General features: G+C 38.0%; 2 protein-coding genes and 1 long non-coding RNA gene across 3 annotated transcripts in view; 1 reads left to right on the top strand and 2 right to left on the bottom strand.

Moving 5' to 3' along the window:
* tmem131 (transmembrane protein 131) overlaps nucleotides 1–13,263 on the bottom strand; it is a 31,412-nt gene extending 18,149 nt beyond the window's left edge. The window contains exons 1-3 of the mRNA XM_008338663.1: nucleotides 13,222–13,263; nucleotides 11,698–11,806; nucleotides 160–221 (exon numbers count right to left, since the gene is read on the bottom strand). Coding sequence (XP_008336885.1) covers nucleotides 160–221; nucleotides 11,698–11,806; nucleotides 13,222–13,263 — 213 coding nt within the window. The remainder of the gene's footprint in view (nucleotides 1–159; nucleotides 222–11,697; nucleotides 11,807–13,221) is intronic.
* LOC112488694 (uncharacterized) lies at nucleotides 893–6,131 on the bottom strand. The gene is made up of 2 exons (XR_003053044.1): nucleotides 5,999–6,131; nucleotides 893–2,105 (listed from the first exon to the last, which is right to left on the bottom strand). It is a non-coding gene; the product is annotated as an uncharacterized LOC112488694 (long non-coding RNA).
* On the top strand, nucleotides 11,740–21,738 carry cnga3a (cyclic nucleotide gated channel subunit alpha 3a). The gene is made up of 7 exons (XM_008338640.3): nucleotides 11,740–12,033; nucleotides 16,237–16,359; nucleotides 16,705–16,791; nucleotides 17,143–17,310; nucleotides 18,675–18,776; nucleotides 18,856–18,962; nucleotides 19,937–21,738. Exons 2-7 carry the CDS (start codon nucleotides 16,268–16,270, stop codon nucleotides 21,331–21,333), a joined length of 1,953 nt encoding a protein of 650 aa, XP_008336862.1. The 5' UTR covers nucleotides 11,740–12,033; nucleotides 16,237–16,267; the 3' UTR covers nucleotides 21,334–21,738.
* The last annotated feature ends 942 nt before the right edge of the window (nucleotides 21,739–22,680 follow it).

Raw genomic sequence — 22,680 nt, 5'->3', positions numbered from 1 at the left:
ACAAAAACGATTGATTTCTGCCTGCAAAACAAAAGACAAAAACAATTGATTGCAAAACATTTTTTCTAAAAAAAAAGTTTTAATAATAATAATAATCCTATTGACAGACTTTAGCTCAACAGTGTTTGTCATTAACATGAGCAAACGTGTAAAACTTACCTGTAAAAGACTACCTTCACCGAAATGAAGAACTTCTAAAATTGTGTCTGACTGAATGAAAGCTGTAAAAAAAACAAGAGAAGAAAACACACTAAGTTCTATTGAAGGCATTTACAGAACTGTTCAGTTGATGGTTCAGTGCAAAAAAATATAAAATGATACTTTCACATCATACTTGGCTGAAAAACATTTCTAAAGGGCACAGGTTGAATTCAATGAGGCAAGTGTCATTTCCTGTTCCTGACTACGATTCTTGCCTGTTGATTCCAGTTTCCGCCTCTACAGCTGCTTGCTGCTTGCTTTTAATAAAAACTGACTTCGTTCTGACCTGCTATTGGGTGCTTTCCATACCCGTAACAGTACAATCTGGTCATCTCGAGACCATCAAGGATGTTCTGCAACACCATGAGGCCTTCCTGATGACGTCTGCTGCTGAAGCCAGACAAGCTGCTGAGACAATCATCGGGTGCTAACGGCTTTAACCACACAGATACAACCAGCTAGCAGCCTGTTACTCCGAGCTAGCTTCATCCGCTACGTCTATCCCCTACTCTGACGTGTCGGCTTCTTGGTTTCTTGGTGTTCAAAAAAAATATGTGGTCGCTTCCTCACAACTGCTACCTTCTCTTAAAGATAACTTTCGTCATCAACCACCTGACGGGCAGAGCTCGACTATGGGGAACAGCTGAGTGGGAGAGACCTTTGACCTGTTTGCTGCAGAACTTCGCAAGGTTTTTTTTTTGGTTTAGAGAGCTGTAGTTCAGAGTCAAGACAGGGACTGATGGGACTAAAACAAGGCGAGCATACGATGGCGGATTACTTCATTGATTTCTGGACCAGAGGCTGGTCAAAGCCAATGGAACAGCTCAGCCTTCTGTGACACCTTTCTCCATGGTTTGACTATATAAAGGATGAACTGGTTTCTTATGATACGCCCACAACTTTGGATGGTGTCACTGAGTTGGCTAGTCGAGAGAAGCATTTTGTTCCTAAAAACCCAAACAGCTTCAGCATTTCCTGGGGTTTGCCAACTTCTATCGTCACATCGTCCGCAAATACTCTGTGGCAGCTACCCTCACTGCCCTGACCTTCTCGAAGGAGCCTTTCCTGTGGTCTCCTTCAGGTGAGGCAGCTTCGCCTCATCACCAATCCTCCAGACGCCTGACCCGGACCGGCCAATTTGTGGTCGAGGTGGCTCGTATGATGTTGGGCTGAGGGAGTCTAGCTTGTAGGATCTTGTTTACATAGTAACGGTTGATAGGACGTAAGACTGGACAATGACCATTTACGGGCGGGGTTTTGCTTTTGTTATGACTAAAAGGGAGTGAGCAACTGACGTTTACAATAATAGAAGTAACAATAAAGACTGCCTTAATACATGATAAAATAATTGTCGTACACGATAGAAACGCATGAAGTTGCCCGGCCCTAGTACTAACAGAAAAAATAAAAATGGGTGTGTTTACAGACCGCATTCAGGTTACTTTTAACTCTGTACTCTGTAAACACTGCTTATCTGCTTATCTGATGGGGATTTGGTTATTGAAATAGTATCATGATCAACTTGAAAGTGCATTATTCAGCTGCCAGTCACAGCTGCCTATTCAACTCATCATGCTGTGTCAGGAAGGCTGGTCTACAACACCACACTTTGTGTAGCATGTGCAACTAAATTGCAACATTGTTCTGCTAAAATATATATATATATATACATGAATGGTCACAGAAAAGACGATAATAAGGGAGAAACATTTTTTGGATATTTCGAATTTCAACATAACACGTTTATTGAGATCTGTTACATTGTAGCTACAATCATATCGCTGGCTTTTGCACCTTTCATTGCTGAGAATCTGTATTGTCCGTTGATAAACTAATCTCAACACAGAACACGCTAATCTTTTTGTAGATTGCTGGTTAACTTGGGACCATCGTTGACAAACTTTCTGGAAAAAAAAAAGAAGTATGGTACAGTCCTGTAAAGCATATTCTGATAGTATGATGTTTTGAAACAGGGCTCAAAAGTTGAGTTCAAAAGTTTAAATCACTAGCCATTTCACAGTATGAGTAACAATACCAGGTCTAAATGTGATTTCATCCCAATTCTTGTGAAGGCCCCTCCCTACCCCAAGTAGCTGAAATAGGGAGGGGCAATAAAGGAAGTTGAGAATCATACCATTTTGTTTTTCAGAGTCAGAAAAGCGAGAAAAACACGGGTCACGGACAGCAGCGTCGAAGGGCAGCACAGCTGTTATTTAAACGTGTTTGCATTGCTAATTACAGTGCATGCTACAATTGCATGAATTTTTAAAGGCACAAAACGTGCTGGTGGAAGACGGAAATAAAACCACAACTGATCTCATCTTACACATCCCTCTAGGCTATTGACACGAGGACAAAAATGCTTTAACCAGTGAAACCGCCATTAAAGGTGACTCGTCTGAAGAAAAAAAAAAGTCTGCTTAAGAAAAAGGTTTCACCCCAAATAGAAAAAAATTAAAAATTAACCAAAATCATTGAAACTTACAAGGTTTGTTTAAACTATGTTTGGGTTATTGATGTTCCAGTACATGTGTTTCATACTGTATGTACTTGTGTTTTAACGTGTGTTTGAGGCTGCGTGGAAAGCGAGCACATGCAGTATTTTCCTGCTAATAAAAATCTAATTTAAACTAACACAGAGTTTTGCCATCTCTCAGAATATGGTCAAAGCCAAACAGACTCACGTGGAGCACCGTTCGAGCGCCACGGACCTTTGGTCTAGCGGCTAGACCAAAGGTCTGTAGCACTATAGACTGATTGTGTGGCCAAAGTCCAGCGAGAGGTTTCACTGTGTGTTTTAATTTCTTGGGACAGTAATTTAATTGAAATAATTACAAGACATATTGTCTCGTCAATGTCCTGTCACTGTGGCACAGCATATTTTTCTTTTAAAATCACGCATCTCTTTTCTCCATTCTGTATTACTCTAAATTGAATGTGCCTACTTATTGCACTAATTTGTACTTGTGTGGATAAAACAACATCTTAATGAACAAATTCATAACATCTGTGATGAGCTTGTAGCTGGAACTGATCCCTTCATGTTTCCATAACAGTGATGAATGACAGTGAATGTGCTCATTTTGCTTTGCTTCTGCTCTCTTTTGTAGAGTTAGCATTCCATTGCATTTCAACATGCGCAGGAATTCAAGACTCACAACTCTTACACTAACATCTTATGGAATTGTTTGGTTAAATCAGGTCTGGTGCATCCAGTGTCAATATATCAAATATATGATAAAAACAAGTCTGACACTGTTCACTAAGGTTTGCAATGTTGCACAAATGTGTAACTTAACCCCACAGGCCAAAATAAACAAAAAATAACATATTTAAATGGCTTTAGCTTTAACTCTGCGCAGCTCGCTTTGCACATTGCGACCCACGGTTAGCCAGTAAATGGCTTAGGACAAAGGTGGCAAATGTCTGGCACATCCTTGCTAGCACTGCCAGCACAACTACAAGTTCATTATTGCCAGCACTAGAGGTGAATTACTGCTAGCACAATTTCTACACAATTACACTCAGACATCCCTGTCTAAAACATAATTTGTAATCTGACATTCAGTGTGTTACTGCTACTTACTATGATATTATTGACACCGCATTACTGCCAGCGTAAGCGACAGATTACTGCACGTGCATTACTACTGCAAATACTGATTGCACTGCAAACAAACTGTTGCACGGAACGCTACTGTGGCAATGCAGATCACATCATTTTATTTCTGTAAAATAGTCGCAAGTTGTTTATTGCTAGAACGTTGCACGTTAAATTCATCAAAGATTTCTCTGGCGTTTCAAATATAGTCTGTCCTTTAGAAACAAATTCATGAGTAGAAAATAAAATAACATTCCAAACAAACAAAAAGTTAGGCAGTTCAGAACTGCGTGTTAAATCCTGCGTGTTGACTGACACTAACATAGGCAAGTACTAAAAACATTACCTTACACAATACATAACCATATATTCCAATCCAGGTGGAGGCCAAATTAATATTTATGTATTTATGTATACAGCTCAGTGGAGGCCAAATTAATATTTATGTATTCAATAGCTCAATAACTACACCATCCATTCCAAACAGATGTGAGAAACTCTGTATAACAATTGCAAGTGTTTTTGATTTCCTTTTGGCTAGAAAGTACCCTGCAACAACTGCCTTAAAACATATGTGTATATATATAACTTCTAAATCTCTCATGATATTAAACGGTATATATCAAATACATAGATCGACTAGAATGCACAATTTGTACCAATTTCCCTTTTTAGCCAGTGTCAGCCTGGTGACTTTATAAGCGAAACAACTCAAAAGGGCCGTTTAGTACAGCTTACTTGCATCTCTTTTTTTTTAAACTAAGCAACAGATAAAAGAGTCAAGCGTCAGCAAGGACTGATTGGTTAAGGTAGCAGGTGTCATTGCCTTGATTATATCTGACAAAGGGAAAAATGCAAAAACCATTGGGTTAGAGTTAGCCACTGCTTTTGCTTGCCTGATGAGAAATGGAAATTGACTAATTTATGAAGGAGTATATACTTTTCTGGCAAAACTTTAAACAAATGTATACACCATAGGGAAATGTTTTTCATTTATATTAGGTGAGAACAAGTGGAGAAAGGGAACATAGTATTCTCAGGGGTGTATCAAGTTCACTAGTTAGATTAGACATAATAGTTGTCAACCGCTAAATCCATTTCAGGGTCGCCTGGAACAGCAGTCCAATCTCAGTAGTCAGTGGAGCAATGGCAGGCTGCACCCTGCACAGTTTGAAAACCTATTGTGAGACCACATAAAAACACCAACAAACAAGTACATACCATATAGGGAAATAAAAAGACATGAATTGTCATAAACTGTCCAAAATGTAGAGCTTAAATCAGACAGCTGCAGCTGGTGGTGGAAACCAAAGATTCTAATTAATTAATTTACAACTTGCAGTTGCATTCGAAATTACACCAAGAATTCTTCCTTAGTTTTGCTGGCTGCAACAGGCCTAGGGAACGACTACATCCATTGCAAAACAGCTGACACGTACCCTGTTTTCTACACACAATAACACGACTTTAAAAACTGACATGACAGGTGGATTTGACAGCTGAAAACATCAGGCTGCTTCACAAACGTGGCTGATGGGATGTTATGCTCGAGGCAATTAAGGGTCAAAGCCAAACTCTCAGCCACGTTTACAAGCTGTCATCAGACTACAACATAGCATCCAGCGCAGTCTTCCTGCCTGCGACAATGTTGACAATATTGTTGTCAATACGTCATCTTTTAGTTTTATCGCAAAGAGATCACACCAGTACGTGGTGCAAGCTAACTTTCTCACAGTATCGCAAAGAGATCACACCAGTACGTGATGCAAGCTAACTTTCTCACAGACTGTGGTGTTTACTGACACTTCCTGTCCCCTGTCTTTGCCATTTGCTGACTTTACTCAGGTGAAGTGTTAGCCCATCTAGCCCAATGAGGAAGGGATAAAATGACATGACAAACAGCGAGAAATTCCACTAGTACACACTGTTCAACGTTAAAGGCCATGAGCAGCTAAAGTCCCTGTAGCATTTCAGTGAAAACAGAGCTTAACTAGTTACACTGTTAGTCCACTCCAGGGTTCTGCTAGTGAGCAGCAAAACAGACAAGTAATTTAAAGTAGCGGCGCAGCTAACATTAGCCAGGTTAGCTGCTCTAAAGTTGGCCCGTAGAGGAAGAAGGTAGTAAAGACACTTGGTGGAAATGTCTGCGGAAGTTAGCGCCAGCTAGCGCAGGACGTCGTCAGCCAAGTTACAAACCTTGCTTATTTGCCCGCGCCGTGTGGATAAAAGCAATAAATAATATCCTCAATAATCCGATACATGGCGATCTTGTTCTTGTGTGAGAGGGACGAATACACTGGCTTCTTCCTTCACTCTCCATGCTGCAAATTCGTCCGTTAGGAAAACAACCGAGCAAGTGAGCGGACATGCCCGTATAAACCTCTGCTGACTCTGTCAATCATAGCCTCAAAAGAAAAAAAAACTCCACTCCGGTGTGAGCAGCGGCTGCTGCTGCTAACAGGACCTTGCTCCTCTTCCTGCTCTTTTTTTCTGTGTGACGTTGCACCGTCTCTCTGCTGCCACTTAGTGACGTGGAGGCAGCAGACACCTTTGAAGTGTGTGTCTATATATGGCACAAAATATTAATTTCCAATATATATATATCTATGTAAATACAAATATACATGTAGGGCAACGATAACTATATAATCAGAATCAAAATGTGTTAATTGACACGTATTAAAATAAAATATAGTCAAAAAATGATAAATCAGAATCAAAATGTGTTAATTGACAAGTCAATTTATTAAAATAAAATATATTCCAAAAAATGATGAATAATATATAAAGATCTATATAGATATATAATGTTTATCTAAGAACTCTCCCATCTCCCATCCATTTTCTCATTCATTCACCTATCCTTGCTCTAAGACACAGTCAACCCACACATTTTTCAATGTATCTCTTTAAAATAACACAAAATAAATTTGACAAAACTTTAATTACTTCTGATAGCAGCTTTTCCTTTTGTAAGGCAGAAGAACACGTTGCAACTGGTGGTATTTTTGAGGTATTTCTTGCCTTTGTAACCTTGGTTTCGACACCTTGCTGCATGTTTGCAGTCAACCATGTGTGGCATGTGCCTAACCCCATATTGTTATATTTATGCTTCTGGTTGTGGAATCCTCTTTTAGGCTCTCCTGAAACTGTTCGGTGTCTTTTGCTGATTAAGCGTTATGCTATCATATTTGTACGGCATTCTGGAATTTGTAATGGAAACATTAAAGAAGCAATTAGAACTTTTCCTTTTTTATTTCTGCCTGCTAAGCCCAGCAGGCGGTCATATAAACAAAAATCAAGCTTGTGTTTGTGAGGTAAAAAGAAGTTGCACAAATTCCAGTGAATACAATTTAGTTGGAATCTCGCATGACTAAGCCTTCATATCTCTTAATCTTGTGTTAAGAGAAAACACAAAATTGGCTCGAATCCAATCGCTATTCCTCTGAATTTGTTTAAAAAGGCGTGTCATTGTTACATCATGATAATGTAACATGGATATACCAATATAAACTCTCAAAAACACAATTCAATCAAAACAATAGAATATCCTTTTCTAACATTTCAACAATAATTATAATAAACAACTTTTACTTAAAAGATCCATCCATCCATAATTATAATAAACAACTTTTACTTAAAGCTTCTGAAAAGATCCATACAGTAAACTTGTTATATATTCATACGTGGTTGCAATAATGTTAGGCTAACAAATGACTAACCCACTGGTCTGTAGAGATCATGATATAGACATTTATGATCGTCCGTCACTTCGAGTTTATGTTTTTATTACAGCTGCTAATGCTAAGACCCCTTTTGAAGGTCAAAGTCCACAGCCGTCTGCAGTGCTGTTTCAAAAGTCTACTATAAAACCTATTTTGTTATCACCATTAGATTTATACACAAAATGAACACTTTGAGTTTTGGTGTTATTTCTATTAGGGAAACGTCTTCTTTCTCTATGTAAATTTGTATTAACCCTTTGGGTCTAGGTGACCTGGTGGCTGATAATATGACTTTGTGTGTGTGTGTGTGTGTGTGTGTGTGCAAACCTGTTGCGTGTTAAAAACCTTATCTTAGCTATGTAAAGTCAAACATTTGGAAGTATCCAAATTTCAAATGGTGCACAAATGTCAATGGACAACCGAAAGTCTCTTTTCCCCAAGGTCAATATTTTTGCGAGGTCTAAAAGGTCACTCAGAGGACGTTTTAGGGACACTTCATTCGATAAACAGATACAGGGGAAAAATCCAATCTGTTGATTTAGATTCTAAGAAGTTCTAAGATAAGTCACAAATTGTATTTTTACAAGTTGGGATTGAATTGCAAGTGTTTCAACTTTAAATGGTATTGTGAGTGGGTTTTAAACAAAAATTTAAGTTGGCAGTACTTTACATTCCTTTTTTTTTTTTTTTTGCATTTATATTCGGATTTAAAAAAAAAGACCAAAAACTCAGGTTGTCCAAATTATACATGCTTTACATTCTGCCTCTGTGTTATTATCTATTGAAAGGCATCTAAAATTGTAGTACTTTTACAGCGGTCTGTTCCCTGTCTAGCCCCCCCTCCCACTCCCCCAAGTTCCTTTGAATACTGTGGAGAAATCAGCCTACATTTTGTGTGGCATGAATGTTTTAAACTGAGTGTCACACACTAATCACCTACTAAACTCAAAACACCTGCACAGGTTTCCCCAGGTGTCATTAATTGCTTCAGTTGCTTCAGTGGTTCAATTGTCTCAGTTCAGTTCAATATGGGGAAGACTGCAGACTTGAACTGAATTTCTTTCTTTTTTATCATCTGCAAAAATTGTGATTTCTCCAAAATATTTTAATTTTTTGAAATTCCTGTTTCCGTGGGTTTCAAGAGCTATAAGCCCAAATTATGTAAAAATAAATTTAAAAAAAACACTTGAAATCGTTTAAATTATGGGCCCTGAATCTATAATCTATGAAAGTTTAACTTTTTGAATGGAATGATGGAAATAAATAAACTTTTTCATGGTATTCTAAGTTTTTGGATATGGTCTGTACTGTACATGTAATATGCCTCCCCCAAACAGTACATCGGCGCCCTCTGATGGGTATAATAGGTATTAAAGATTTCCTCCGATTGAAATCATAAAGGTAATTTTCTTCTAACCTTTATGACACCACATTATGATTACACTATGTAATCGTACAATGCTTTTGAAAGCCTCTATCTATTTAACACTTAACTTATTTTTCCTATTAAAACACCATTACATACGGATATTATTGAGACTGATTTGACTCAACTGAAACTAATGATTGTTTTGTTTGTATCAACTGTGACACTATGTGTAGAAGAAGAGGAATTCTTACATTCTTACATTCACGGGAGGTCCAGTACATAACACACCCACAGATACATAAAAACTGAGAACTTAATGACTTCAGAAGAAGGGCCAATCAGCAGAGGCAATTACCATACAAATGTGAAGTCAAACAACACACTTGTTTCGTCAAGTGATTGGCAATAGCATAGCTGATTAATGTTAAAATGACTTCAACATTAAAGGATTTAAAAAATGAAAACAAAAGAAGCAGCAAAAAGACAAAGGCAAAGGAGGCACGAATGTACTGACATGTTCTGTTTGTTTCTGTCCAATACTCCTTAAATGCTCTTGAGGTTGCCATAACAACACTGTGTGCTGGCAAGGTATAAATCCTTCCCATTCTGATGAAGTATAGCTAATCATCTGGAGCAGCTGATGAACACAACACTAAACTCATCAACACAAGAGTCCTACAGTCCTGGCTTCTTAGGCATGCATGAGGGCCTGGTTTTGTTATACCTATATGTTTTGCTGGCTTCTTAGGCATGCATGAGGGCCTAATTTAACACTGTGTTATACCTATATGTTTTACTGTTGTTTTATTGGGATTTTTTTTTTTTTTTGCAACTTAAAAAAAAATTAAATCTTGGATTTTTTGCATGAAGTTTGCCATTTTGTACATTATTGTCTTGTCCTAATAATTAGATTAATAATAAAGAATACTTTTAGCATCTCTAATTGCTTCAAAATGCAGTGTAAACAAACTCAAAATCCACTGCAGATAAATCATTAAATCACTTTCAACTGCATCACAGACTTAATGTGTGTTGGACATGGTCCTGGTCAAATGTCCCTCTTCCCTCTCACTGATTTTGACAGGCCACTGCTTAGTCAGCCATCAAATAATGCAGTATGTTTGTTTATTGTGGAATGGCTGACGGGTAAAGATGGTGACGACCTGGATTTACGCTAACTCAGCCGGCAAGCTGTTGATGGTGTTTCTCTGTGTAAAGGTGCACTTTGGAGAAGAGCTAGGGTTTAGGATGTGGTAATTAGCATGTGCCTTCTGGCAAAGATGTAAAGAAGCTTTCAGCGGATCTCTATGCACCTGGAGTCGCTTCTAAACCTAATGAGGATTACACAATTGGAGAGTAATACACAAAAAAACAACCCTGTTTTTAACTCCTGTCTTACCACTACAAAATCGAGGCAAAGAAAGAAAATTGATAGACGATGATCATATTTTAATTTCACTCAGATCCTTAAATTCAGACATTCTTGGACAAGGTATTTCTGACTTGAATGTCTTTTCACCACACTCATTTTCTTTTAATCTACTGTGTTGACTTTCTTTAGGTTTTAAAATCACATGATAGTTTCTATATGAATGAACTTCTTACAACTGCTTTTTAAGAAAATTGCTCAAATTACGGAATTCACCTTTATTTCAACAGATACATGCAATGTCGTACTTGTCAAATTATTCAGAGTGAGGGAAACATTGTTTATTAAAACAACACGTTGTTTGAAGTGAAGGGGCATTACATGGCTGAAATAGGTTCTCAAGTCTAAGATGGGATTAGCAGCGCGGCCTCTATATTTTGCCAAGGGGATTTCTCTTTTAACCTTACGCCTTAAGGTAATGTTGAAAGTAGGCATGGCCACACTGTGCTAGTGAGCTTATGTCCGCGGGCTCTCCCACACTCACCCTGAACCAGCAGTTGAATCATAACACACCTCAATGAGACTATTCACAGAAGCCAGCAGGGATTTATATCTTTCCCAAAATCTAATTAACTATCGATATTATCTCTTTTCATTCCAAACAACAATATACAGATCAGCAAAGCAACATGCTAAAAATGTTGACATTCTGAGAAGCTGTTACTAATATAATCTCTGTCACTTTCCTCCATCTGCTTGAGTGCACCAACGTTTTTTATATCAAGGACCGGCTGGCCGGTATCAGCCTGCACCAACGTTTTTTATATCAAGGACCTGCTGGCCGGTATCAGCCATTAATTAATGCGGTCTGGTAAAATGGCGCCATTTTTGAAGGATCATTAAATGTTCTAAATGAAACACCTTTCAGACTTTATTCTGTTAGTCACAGAGTCACAGAGTCTGAATGACCTGTTGCTTTGAAACATTGCCAGATTATCTTTTAATGAAAAAGTAATATATATATATGACTGGAATCTTTTTGGATAAAGTCAATTAGTAAAACTGAATGTACTGAAGTACATTGAAGTACACACTGTGTCACACTGTGGTCCGGTATCCCTGCTTTAGTGTGTTTGGCACAAGTCAAAGCAACTCACATGGATGGCAAGAAACCAAGACATCACACTGTCTCCGCTGATTTACCATCTGACGGTAATTCCTTGCACTGTGTTACTCAACGAAAAGGATCCTTTAATCCAGTGGTGCTTAACCACGGTCGGGGAATAGTAAAAGGCTGTCGACCATTTTGAACTGGGCTTAAAGGAGTTAATTAAACGTTTTTTGTTTGTTTTTTATTTTAAATTTACATTGTATTTTTAATTCGTGTTCATGCCCTAATGCCTTGAATGAAGAAGGTGAAGATTTTACTAACCGTTTAACTTGTTTTCTGTAATGTTCTTTTCGGTTGCGGTGCCTGGGACGATGTAATGGACTGAGATGGACAGCACTCCTCCCCCTGACTGATCTGGGATCTGTCTTGTCTACAATGTTCTAGAAAAGAGACGCTAGAAAATTCTAGAAAATTAGTGGCACTTATTATGACCAGCGTACATCGATGTTTTTGGTAATAAACCTGGGACTGAGCGGGATTTTACAAAGAGAATACATTTTACCCTTCTGCACTAAAAATGGAAATATTTAGAGGAAGCCAGAGGACAACTGCTATCCTGTTTGTCTCGGATAATTAAGAGTGAAGAGGCTTCGGCAGGTAAGCTGAGATATCGCTTCGACTCATGCGTAAAATACATTAGAATAAATATTTTAAATACCACATTTTAGTATAGCTAGATAGTTTCTTACATGTATTGTTATTATTTCTTTATTATTGTTGTCATAATTAAAATATCGTTATAATTAGTACTGGTATTTGTAGTAAAACATTTTAAACTGCCCAATTTTTGAGGCATTCAAGGAACGTTGGAAAGGTTTTACTGGTTTATTCACGAAAAACAGTGTAATGTGAATCCTTCCATTCGATTTAAATAAATTATTTAATTTATTGATAATTATTAAAATATAAAATAATACTTGATTTAATGCTTCATATTTAATGAAGACATTTAGAAGGAATAAAATTAAAAACATGTTTCATTAACAAGAAGACATGAAACAAAAGAACAGTCTGCATGTCATTTACATTCACAACATTTACTATTGTATCCTAATTTAGGACATAAATGAAGAATCCCATGTGCCTCAATCCCATGTGCCTCCATCTCAGCTTAGGTCTTAAGCTGAGATGGAGAGACGTGGGCTTCTCCATGTTAAGTACGTACAACTTGACCACAGGTGCCAAGCTTCTTAGTGAGTCTTGACCTATGATTGCTGCAGAGAATATAATCCCCAGAAATAAATATGAAACATCTTCTAAAATCTGTCCTTTATATAAGGGGCCCCAACCCCTGGTCTGCAGACTGGTATTGGTCTGTAGGTCATTTGGTGTGGGGCCACAGTGGGCTGCAGTGAAAAATTGATTATTTTACTAAATTAACATATTACATATTGGCTTAATCTGTGTGTACAGGGGTTCCTCAGTTTACGATGTCCTCGATTTAGGGCAGGTTATGCCCCATCTCCCGTAAATTTATTTAAAAAGTATTTTTCCATCATTACAACGTACAGTGCCGAAACAAATCTCGCAAAGGAACAAGTTGGTGAGCAGGTCATCTCTGCGCGGCACTTTACGTGGAAGATGGCTTTGTTTACATTCGCGGGTTGTACGCCATAGATTGGATTTGCTGTCTTCTGATTTTTTCAGAACTGTTTGCCCCTCATTGTGGCTCCCAGGCATAAGTCAGACTTCTGGTGTTTTTATGTCCTAGATGATGATGTTACCACTGTTTCAGTGTAGTAACTGGCATAGGTATTTATGCACAGCATGCAAGTTACAACTTACAGCAACAAGTGAGTTACACAGCACCCCTATAGTTGTGTCCATGTTATAATCCATCCTTTTTTTTCCAGTTACCAATAAGTCATTTTTTTTAACCAACAAATGAAACTATTATCTAACAGGTGCTTTAAAACAGTCTGAACTATACAAAATAATTACGGTAGTCCTACTATACTAAAAATATTCTGTTAAATGCCAATGGACCCAGTAATGTGAAAAAGTATGCGTTAGAAATCACATACACAGCTCTTTAATTCAGTGTGTTTCCAACATGGTGTTGAAGCAGAACCGCCATGGTTTTGCATTACACAAACAAGACACCAAGGCCGTTTGCAAGACATGAAGAACTTTGATCACGACAAAGCAGGGAAATACCTCCATATTACACAAAAATGTAGCCACACAGTGTACAATTGATTTGTTGTCTTTCATACACTTCATAGTGGTGGTGCTATTGACTCAGGTTAGAGCTTGCCACATGACATTCTGTGTCTTGAATCCAGGATGAAGTTCAGGGAAACATTTAATGCTTCCAGGTCCTGTAATTTATGAACAATGTTTCCTGCTCCTGGGGCAGGTGCAGGTTTCTTTTACTTAACTTTACTCTTAATATATTGTCTATTCACAATAGTTGATAATTGCAGGTATATTTTATGTTAACATCCTAATTTTTGCAGGGAAATGCCATATTTAGATTTGTTCAAGTTACTTGCCAAATATTATATTAGTATAGTCATATTATATTAGTATATTTAACATGAAAGAGTTTCAAACAATAAGAAAGTATATAAAGATTTTCTTTTCTAACTTAGTCAGTGAATGAGTTGATAAAATATTAATAAATGATAATGATAATGGAACCAGAATCACTAACTTCTTATATGTCCCTATTACTAGCAACAGTTTTTTAAGACAGGCAGTCCTATCAACAGAATGGCATTGGGTTGTTCTAAACATTTTTTAAATATTACACTTTCTCACAATGGTGGGGCTCAAAAGCAAAAACTGTCAGCCTCAGAAAAAAAAAAAAGACAAAATAAAACAGAAGTATATAAAATAATGCTGGAATTGGTAGAACTTTGAAGTTCGAAATATCTGTTTGTGTACAAACAGGAACAAGTAGAAACATTGGGGAAATCCCAAAAATGGATGTGAATATGGACAGAATCAAGGAAGACAGAATGAGGGGCGAAGTTCTAAAAAACAACAGACACAGTAGAATAGACAGAACAGAAGAAATGAATCAGATGGTGTTCTGTATTTTAACTCAGGTCCTAAGAAATTCCCTGCTGTGGGAACTCTTGTGTATCTCTTGTAAAATCTCTAAATAGACTCGAACCTATGTTATAGCTTAGGCTGATGATTCACTGGGAGAGACCACTGATCCTGTTTAGTGTTAAGGACATAATGAGTGCATATATATTTAGACGCCTCTCCCAGACTGTGAAAAGTCAGCAACAGGATAAAATAAGTCAACAGTGCCATCAGTGGAACAGGCCAGTAGAAGGGAGTAAGTAGAAAAGAATCACAGAAACATGACTTTGGTCAATCATTTTAATCTTAATCTAGTTTTTCTCCCATGGACTAGTTTGTTTTAAAATGTTCGGCCAACTTTGAAGTGGCATTTGGCCTTTTTGCCTTATTCATTTTTGGTAAAATGAGATCAGACTAAAACCATAATGAATTAATAAGGATTACATTGTGTAAAACCACATTGTAACACTTGATTTATATATATATGTATATATATATACACATACATATATGTATATATGTGTGTATATATATATATATATAATTACACCATGTTAAGGTTGTTTAGTTCTAAACCCCTTGGGATCTCGCAGATGGTTTTAAAAAGCATGATGATCTAGTAAGGTAATTTGTAGTTTCTAAATACCTACAGGGAGTAAGGCAAAGGCCTAAAGAGCCAACTCAGTGGAAAACACAGGCTCCAGGCCACCAACACCACTGAATTGCCTGCAATTGCAGACAGCAATCATGCAAAAGTATAAACAGGTGCTGTAATCTGTGAAGGTCAGATGGACTGGTACCTCCTTCAATGTTTCAAAATGACAGCTTACCTTCTGTGGGACCTCTACATTCAGAAACCAACAAACTGGTGATTTCCAATCAACCTGAAGTGGTGTTAATTATACAGAAAGATGAAAGCTGTAGTTTGGTGTAGCTATCACCAAAAAGGAGCACAGAAAAGTGAAATATTCCCTCACCAAAAAGGAGCACAGAAAAGTGAAAGATTCCCTGGACAAGGAGACAAGTGCTTGTATGTTCGTCTACAGTTAGTAAGTCTCAATCATTAATCTTCTACCAAATAATCTTCCTTTAGAAACCAGGCTGTACCTGGAGCTAATCCCTGTAATTTGGGGTCATGATCCTCAGTCTGCATGTTTGTAAACTGGGAGTGAACAGAATTACATAAAGAAAGACCATTAGTTTGAGCCTGGAGTTGAACTGGTGACTTGCTTAGAAGTGAGGATGCTTCCACGATTAACCACCTTTTTTTATATTCAGACAGAGGTTTCGGTTTACACCATCCTCAACCTACAGCGTTGCGCTGTTACATCTCCCTACGTTTAAATTCATTAAGAAAGAATTGTTCGGTCATTCCAATGAGGAAGACGTCTATGTTTACATTCACTGGTGGTACATTGCTGCATTTTGCCCTTTATTATGGCTCACAAGCATGGTGACCAAATTGTAGAGGACAATAAAGAATTTAACAGTACACTTTTTGTGCCTTGTCTTCGTTAGTGTTTGCTCTGGCTAACCCCATGTAAAAGCAATAGTTTAATATCCGATAGGTTTTCCTACATATTTCGTAATATGTAATAAGCAGGTGTAATTAAGTTCTGACGTAATAAAAATCGAGTTACGTTGCCACTAGGAAACTAACCCTGACATCTAGGACACCCTGTATTAATATTTCTACAAAAAAAGTTATATTTATTTCATTATTCCTACTCAAAGGTTTATGTCTCACAATGAGTTTTTCTGCAGGCTGTAGGCAAACACATCTGCACAGGACAACATGGCAGGAATCTGCAGTGAAAGCCCACAGTCAACTAGACGGAAGCAGTCCAACTCCACAGGAATGGACGGGCTTGGACACAGAGACAGCAGGTCTGACAACAATATTTTGATGAATTCACATTCCCCAGAATTCTAAATCTTCTTGAACATGTTGTGTAAAATGGTAATTTTCTAATATGTCGATTTTAGTAAATTGGAAATGACTTTTTTTTAACACTTTATTCAGTTTTGAAAAACTAGTCTATTTCAATTAATTGCCATTAGATGTGAGATTACATTTTTTTTTCTCATCTTATTTACGTGTCAATCCATAAAAAATATACAAAGAGCAAATACATTACATGCAAGATTCTCAGTCATCCTGGTCATGGTCACACTGGGTGTGACAAAGAATAATTATTTTTTGTCTTACATTCTACATTCTTCTGTCTCCAGAGCTCATTCTGTTGAAGACGATCCAGAAAGGACGCCATCTTTACAGTCCTGCAAAGACTCGTGTTCATGTCCTCAGGCGGTGGTCAGGTGAATCGCTGTGTTACGTTTGAAAGATTTTATTGCAATCTTCTAACAATACTGTGAATACACACGAGTATAAATGATCATTTACACATAACATAATTGATATGTTGCTACATATACTAAGCAAGCGCTCCACGGCCAATTAAAATAACGTCATGGGCTGAATCTGGTCCTTGATATGTTGCTACATATACTAAGCAACGGCCACGGCCAATTAAAATAACATGGTCTGTGTTCTTTGAGTTTGACGTGTGATGTAGAGGCTCAGCATTTTTAGATAATTTCCCAACCTTGGCCTATAGTCATTCATTCCTTTTGCCTGTAATTAACCTTATGCTTTTATAACTTCCCCAGACCCTCTTACTTGCACATGCTGCGAAAATGGGCGTCTCACAGAATTAACCCCCAGGTAGACCGGTACGATTCCTTCCTGGATCGCCTCAGAGGTCCTGAGCTTAGAGATGCCACCAGTGAAGAGAGCGACCGATCTGTCGTGAACAACGACACACTTCACAGGCAAAAGTAAGCATTGTACAGGCTGGCAAGGTGAAATCCTTCAGAGCAATGGCAATACACATTGATCATGGTAAATGATGTACTTAGAGTAAAATAGCAACAATAATTTCTAAAGAGTTTGTTGCGTTGCCTATGTTTTCCTGAAGCCTGTCTAGTAAGTGGCCATTTGCCTCTTACAACCAAAACAACTGCAACAACACGGACAAGTAAGTTTCCAACGTAGCGGTGAATTATTAGAAAACAAGATTGTTGTGGCTGCTGTGCTAATGATTATTAGCATTTAGGCAATGTTTGTAGTCACTAATATTAACCAGTAGTGCAATAATTAGTGAAGAGAATACACCCTTTCCCCAAAGTTTCCATTTCCATCTAAATAAAAAAACATTGTTGCAAGACATGGTGGGTAAAGGTATATAGGCTATTTTCTAAAAGAATATTCTGCATACTGTCTCTTCAGGCCTAATGCTGCGTTAACCAAGTGGTTAATTTAATGCAGTTTTCTTTCTTTAGAGCAAAATCACAAATACTTCTTTCCTCATCATTTTTCTATTTACTTTTCAATGTAAAACTACATGTAATTTCATAGAACTGTGTTTATATCAGTGTCCAAATCACCCAACAATTTAATCTCGTATTTCTTGTGCAAAAGAACGATTACGGACCATATAAGGACCTCTTGTCCCGTCTTGTGCTGCCTACACAAGTGCTTCTATAGGCATTAAAAAACATGAATCGTAATGAAATCGAACTTTACAAATATTCCAAGTCACAGTGATCGAAAAGTATTCACTGGTCCTTTAAATATGCATTTATTAAACATGAAACCAGCACTCACTTTGGGTTAAAGGACCACAAATTAAAAGATCACAATGTCTTCGTATGACAGTGTTAAACAAAAAGCAACAAATAAAAAAAAAACAAAAAAAACAATGGGGAAAGTATGGTGGGGGATAAACGGAAAAAAACATTGCAGTGCCATCTAGTGGACTGTTGTGTATTACCTGCACCAGGTTTTGCAACAGCCTAGACTCCCTGGTCCCTGGTAGATCCCAATAAACCCCTTCTTCACACCGCAGTTGAAAGTTAAACTTGTGCTTGATAGCAAAAAAGAAGAAATTAAAAAAGATGAGAAAAAGGAAGAGGAGAAGAAAGATGAAAACAAGAAGGATGACAAGAAGGATGATAAGAAAGATGACAAAAAGGATGACAAAAAGGATGACAAGAAGGATGATAAAAAGGTGGAGCCCCCGTGAGTAAACAGTCAATTAGAGACAGACATATAATCGTGGAATATCACACAAAATCTGTTTTTTTTACATCACAAGTACAACGTTTGACAAACTGAACATTGTGAGTTTTCGTTGTTGTAGAAAGGAAATCTGGATTATGGATCCCGCTGCAGACATTTACTACAAATGGTTGACCATCATCGCAGGCCCGGTGTTCTATAACCTAATAATGATTGTAACAAGGTATTTGTCTCGTCAATTTGCAATAAAACAAAGACCTGATTTAGTGGGATGTTTAGAATGTTCTTCTTCTCTGTTTCAGAGCCTGTTTTAATGAACTCCAAAACAGCTATACAAAACTCTGGATATTCCTGGACTATACCTCAGACTTCATCTACTACACAGACACCTTTGTCAGATCGAGAACAGGTAGAATTCTTCAAAGCAACCAGTCTATAGTAGTATACATCATAGCAGAAATGATGATGGACAATAAAGGCGGTCCTCGGTTTACGATGTCCTTGGTTTACAATGTCCTCAACCTATGGTGTTTCATGATTAAGCCACCATATACAATACATTTATTAAGAAGTCTAGTTCCATCATTCGGACATCAATCCATCCATCCATTTTCATCCGCTTATCCTTTACCGGGTCGCAGGTACCCAAATCACACTGCACTGTACCAACCCCCCTAAACCTTCCTGCGGATGGTGAGTCCACTGGAAGGTACCAACCGCCCTAACCGGGATTCGATCTTGCCCAGGAGGTGAACCTTGGGGTTCCACACCAATGACAGAGACATTGCCTCTGGGCCAAAGCGCCTCATTCTGAAATACATCTTTAAATTAAATTTTGCGCTAGCAGGTGAGCGGTGTGGACGGATATGTCGTCCCAGGGTGCTATACATAGAAGACGGCTTTATTTACATTCACCGATTGTACGTCATACGTTGGATTGTGCTCCATTTGTTTTCTTCCGTTTGTCTTTTTGTTTTTGTTTTGCCCCTTGTTATGGCTCTCAAGCATAAATCAGACTCCTCTTAGATTATGATGGTACCACTGAGTTAGCATAGGTGAGTGAAATTGGTATTTCTGTACAGTATGTGAGCTCCGATTTACAACGAAAGTTGAGTTGCGGCTCACCATAAGTCCATGAATCTTGCAAGAGTGAAGCCACTCAACAAGTTGATGATAAAGAGCCTCTGGAATGAGAGGTAGAACTAAACTAAAAGGTAACTAAAAGGTATTACTAACTAAATATAGTGTGCTAAGCTAACATGTTTTTAACCTGACAACACTCAGATTATGGCAGTTATGCTATGAAACAACCACCTTTGAAAAACCTTTCCTCACAGGTTGATGTCATATGACTTGGTGTTTAATTGTTTGTTTGTCTCTCAGGTTACCTGGAACAAGGTCTGCTGGTAAAAGACGCTAAGAAACTGAGAGACAAATACAGGACGACATCTCAGTTCAAGTATGATATGATATCAATGATCCCCACCGATCTCCTCTTTCTAAAATTTGGATTCAACAATCCCGAGTTTAGGTTCAATCGTCTTTGCAAACTAACAAGACTTTTTGAGTTCTTCGAAAGGACTGAAACCCGAACCAGCTTTCCCAACATATTCCGTATAAGTAATCTTGTGCTTTATATCCTTGTCATCATCCACTGGAATGCTTGTATGTTCTTTGCACTTTCAAAAACAATTGGCTTTGGATCGGACACTTGGGTATATCCCAACATCAGCCACCCAGAGCATGGCCGCTTGGCCAGAAAGTACATCTACTCCCTGTACTGGTCAACCCTGACTCTCACCACTATTGGAGAGACGCCTCCACCAGTCAAGGACATTGAATTCCTCTTTGTGATTGCTGACTTCCTTACTGGTGTCTTGATCTTCGCTAGTATTGTCGGTAATGTCGGTGCCATGATCTCTAACATGAACGCGTCTCGAGCTGAGTTCCAGGCCAAGATCGACTCGATTAAGCAGTACATGCAATTTCGAAAAGTGACCAAAGATCTGGAGGCTAGGGTCATTAAGTGGTTTGACTACCTTTGGACTGAGAAGAAGACCTGTGATGAGAAGGAAGTGTTAAAGCACCTGCCCGACAAACTCAAGGCTGAGATTGCCATCAACGTCCATCTCGATACGTTAAAAAAGGTGCGCATTTTCCAGGACTGTGAAGCTGGTCTCCTTATCGAGTTGGTGCTCAAGCTGCAGCCACAGGTGTTCAGTCCCGGTGATTACATCTGTAAGAAGGGGGACATTGGCAGGGAGATGTATATAATCAAGGAGGGGAAGCTAGCTGTGGTGGCTGATGACGGTGTCACACAGTTTGTGGTACTTAGCGATGGGGCGTATTTTGGGGAAATTAGCATCTTGGGAATCAAGGGCAGTAAGGCTGGTAACAGGAGAACCGCCAACATTAGAAGTGTAGGTTACTCGGACCTCTTTGCACTTTCCAAAGATGACCTGATGGAGTCGCTCACGGAGTATCCAGACGCTAAGAAGGCTTTGGAAGAGAAGGGGAAAGCCATCTTAATGAAAGACAACCTCATTGATGAGGCAGTCGCCAATGCTGGCGCCGACCCCAAGGACCTGGACGAGAAAATAGTCAAACTCCAGAACAACCTCGACACAATGCAAACCAAGTTTGCCCAGTTACTGGCACAGTTCACTTCAAGCCAGACCAGAATGAAGCAGAGGGTCAGTGCAATGGAGTCCAAAGTGAAGTCCATACAGCCAGAGGAGCTGGAAGAAGTGGTGGCTGACAAAGACAAAAAAGTTCAGTGAGTACGGCTTATTTGTCACGACTGCCAGGAAAAAGTATAGCGATTTTTAGTTCTAAATAGTACAGCGTCACTTTTTCTCAAGTTGCGATCATTGGTATGTGTGTTAAGTTCATCCTAATGTTCAGTACACTGCGAGTGCAGCAAGTGCAGTGCAGTACATATACATGCGTGGGTGATAATATTTCTAATTTAAATAAGGGTTTTTATAATCAACAAATGCTTAGAGACATTGATTATGGTTCCTAATCAAACATGATATTGAACACATTTGTATACTTCCATGTCAGTATACATTTAACACTCTGAACCTGTAATGGAAGAATATCATGTTTATGAGTGTACATTGTCAATTGTACCTACTTGTTATTGTGAAATATTATTAAAATGCTATATTACGCTTTGAAATTAATATATTTATTCGTTTGCTAAACCTCCTTAAATCACTTAAAGTAGCACATAACTAAACGTGCTGGTTTGTTGACCGGAAATATCATAGTTAAAATAAATTAAATTAAATAAAATTAGAACTTACTTGCAGGCACTGGAACTATGGGAACTACGAATGTGAGCTGCAGCTCTTAGTATAAGCTCTATTTAGGTTTTTATCATAAAAAAGTCTGAATTAAAGTCGTGGCGTTGTTTATGTAAAATAAAGTAATTGTTGGTATGAACATTAAATAAGCAAAAAGCTAGAAAACTCGTGGCGTTGTTTATGTAAAATAAAGTTATTATTGGTATAAACCTTAAATAGAAGGTTAGAAAAAAGCTAGAAAATGCAAGTTAAAACAAGAAAGAACGTTGAAAATCTTCTGGTTTGAAAGTAATACCTTTTTGGCCTTGATCCTCGTCAGGATTAGTGAAATCCACTTACTGTAGCTCAAATGGCTTGTTAAGGTCACGGAGGACGATATGAAGAATTGTAACAACGGCACAGACATATTTTTGTTTTAAACTTTCATACTCGGATCAGGGACGGCTGGGATTGGCTGAAATCTGTCAGTATAACTGGTACCTACAATCACCTAAATAACCCTCGAAATCTACTAATAGCGTCACTGTGTATATATATTAAGTCAAGTAGACTTAATATATATACACATATATTAATATACACTCATATAGACACACATATAAACAGTGCATACAGTATATGCACTGTTTATATATTTATATGTATGTGTCATAATGTGCTAGAAATGAGGAGGATAACTTTTATGGTTCAATACATACTGTATATTTTTTTATTTTGCAAAATGACTGATCCACATAGTTTACACATGTTCAGCGCATTATTTATGTACCTGAGATATTAGCCAAACAACACAGTCTACTGAATTCATACAGGCAT

Source organism: Cynoglossus semilaevis, chromosome 2 (genome assembly GCF_000523025.1).
Source record: "Cynoglossus semilaevis isolate Cse_v1.0 chromosome 2, Cse_v1.0, whole genome shotgun sequence".
Classification (NCBI taxonomy): domain Eukaryota; kingdom Metazoa; phylum Chordata; class Actinopteri; order Pleuronectiformes; family Cynoglossidae; genus Cynoglossus; species Cynoglossus semilaevis.
The sequence above is the reverse complement of the archived record's forward strand: the minus strand, read 5'-3'. Positions and strand labels throughout refer to the sequence as shown.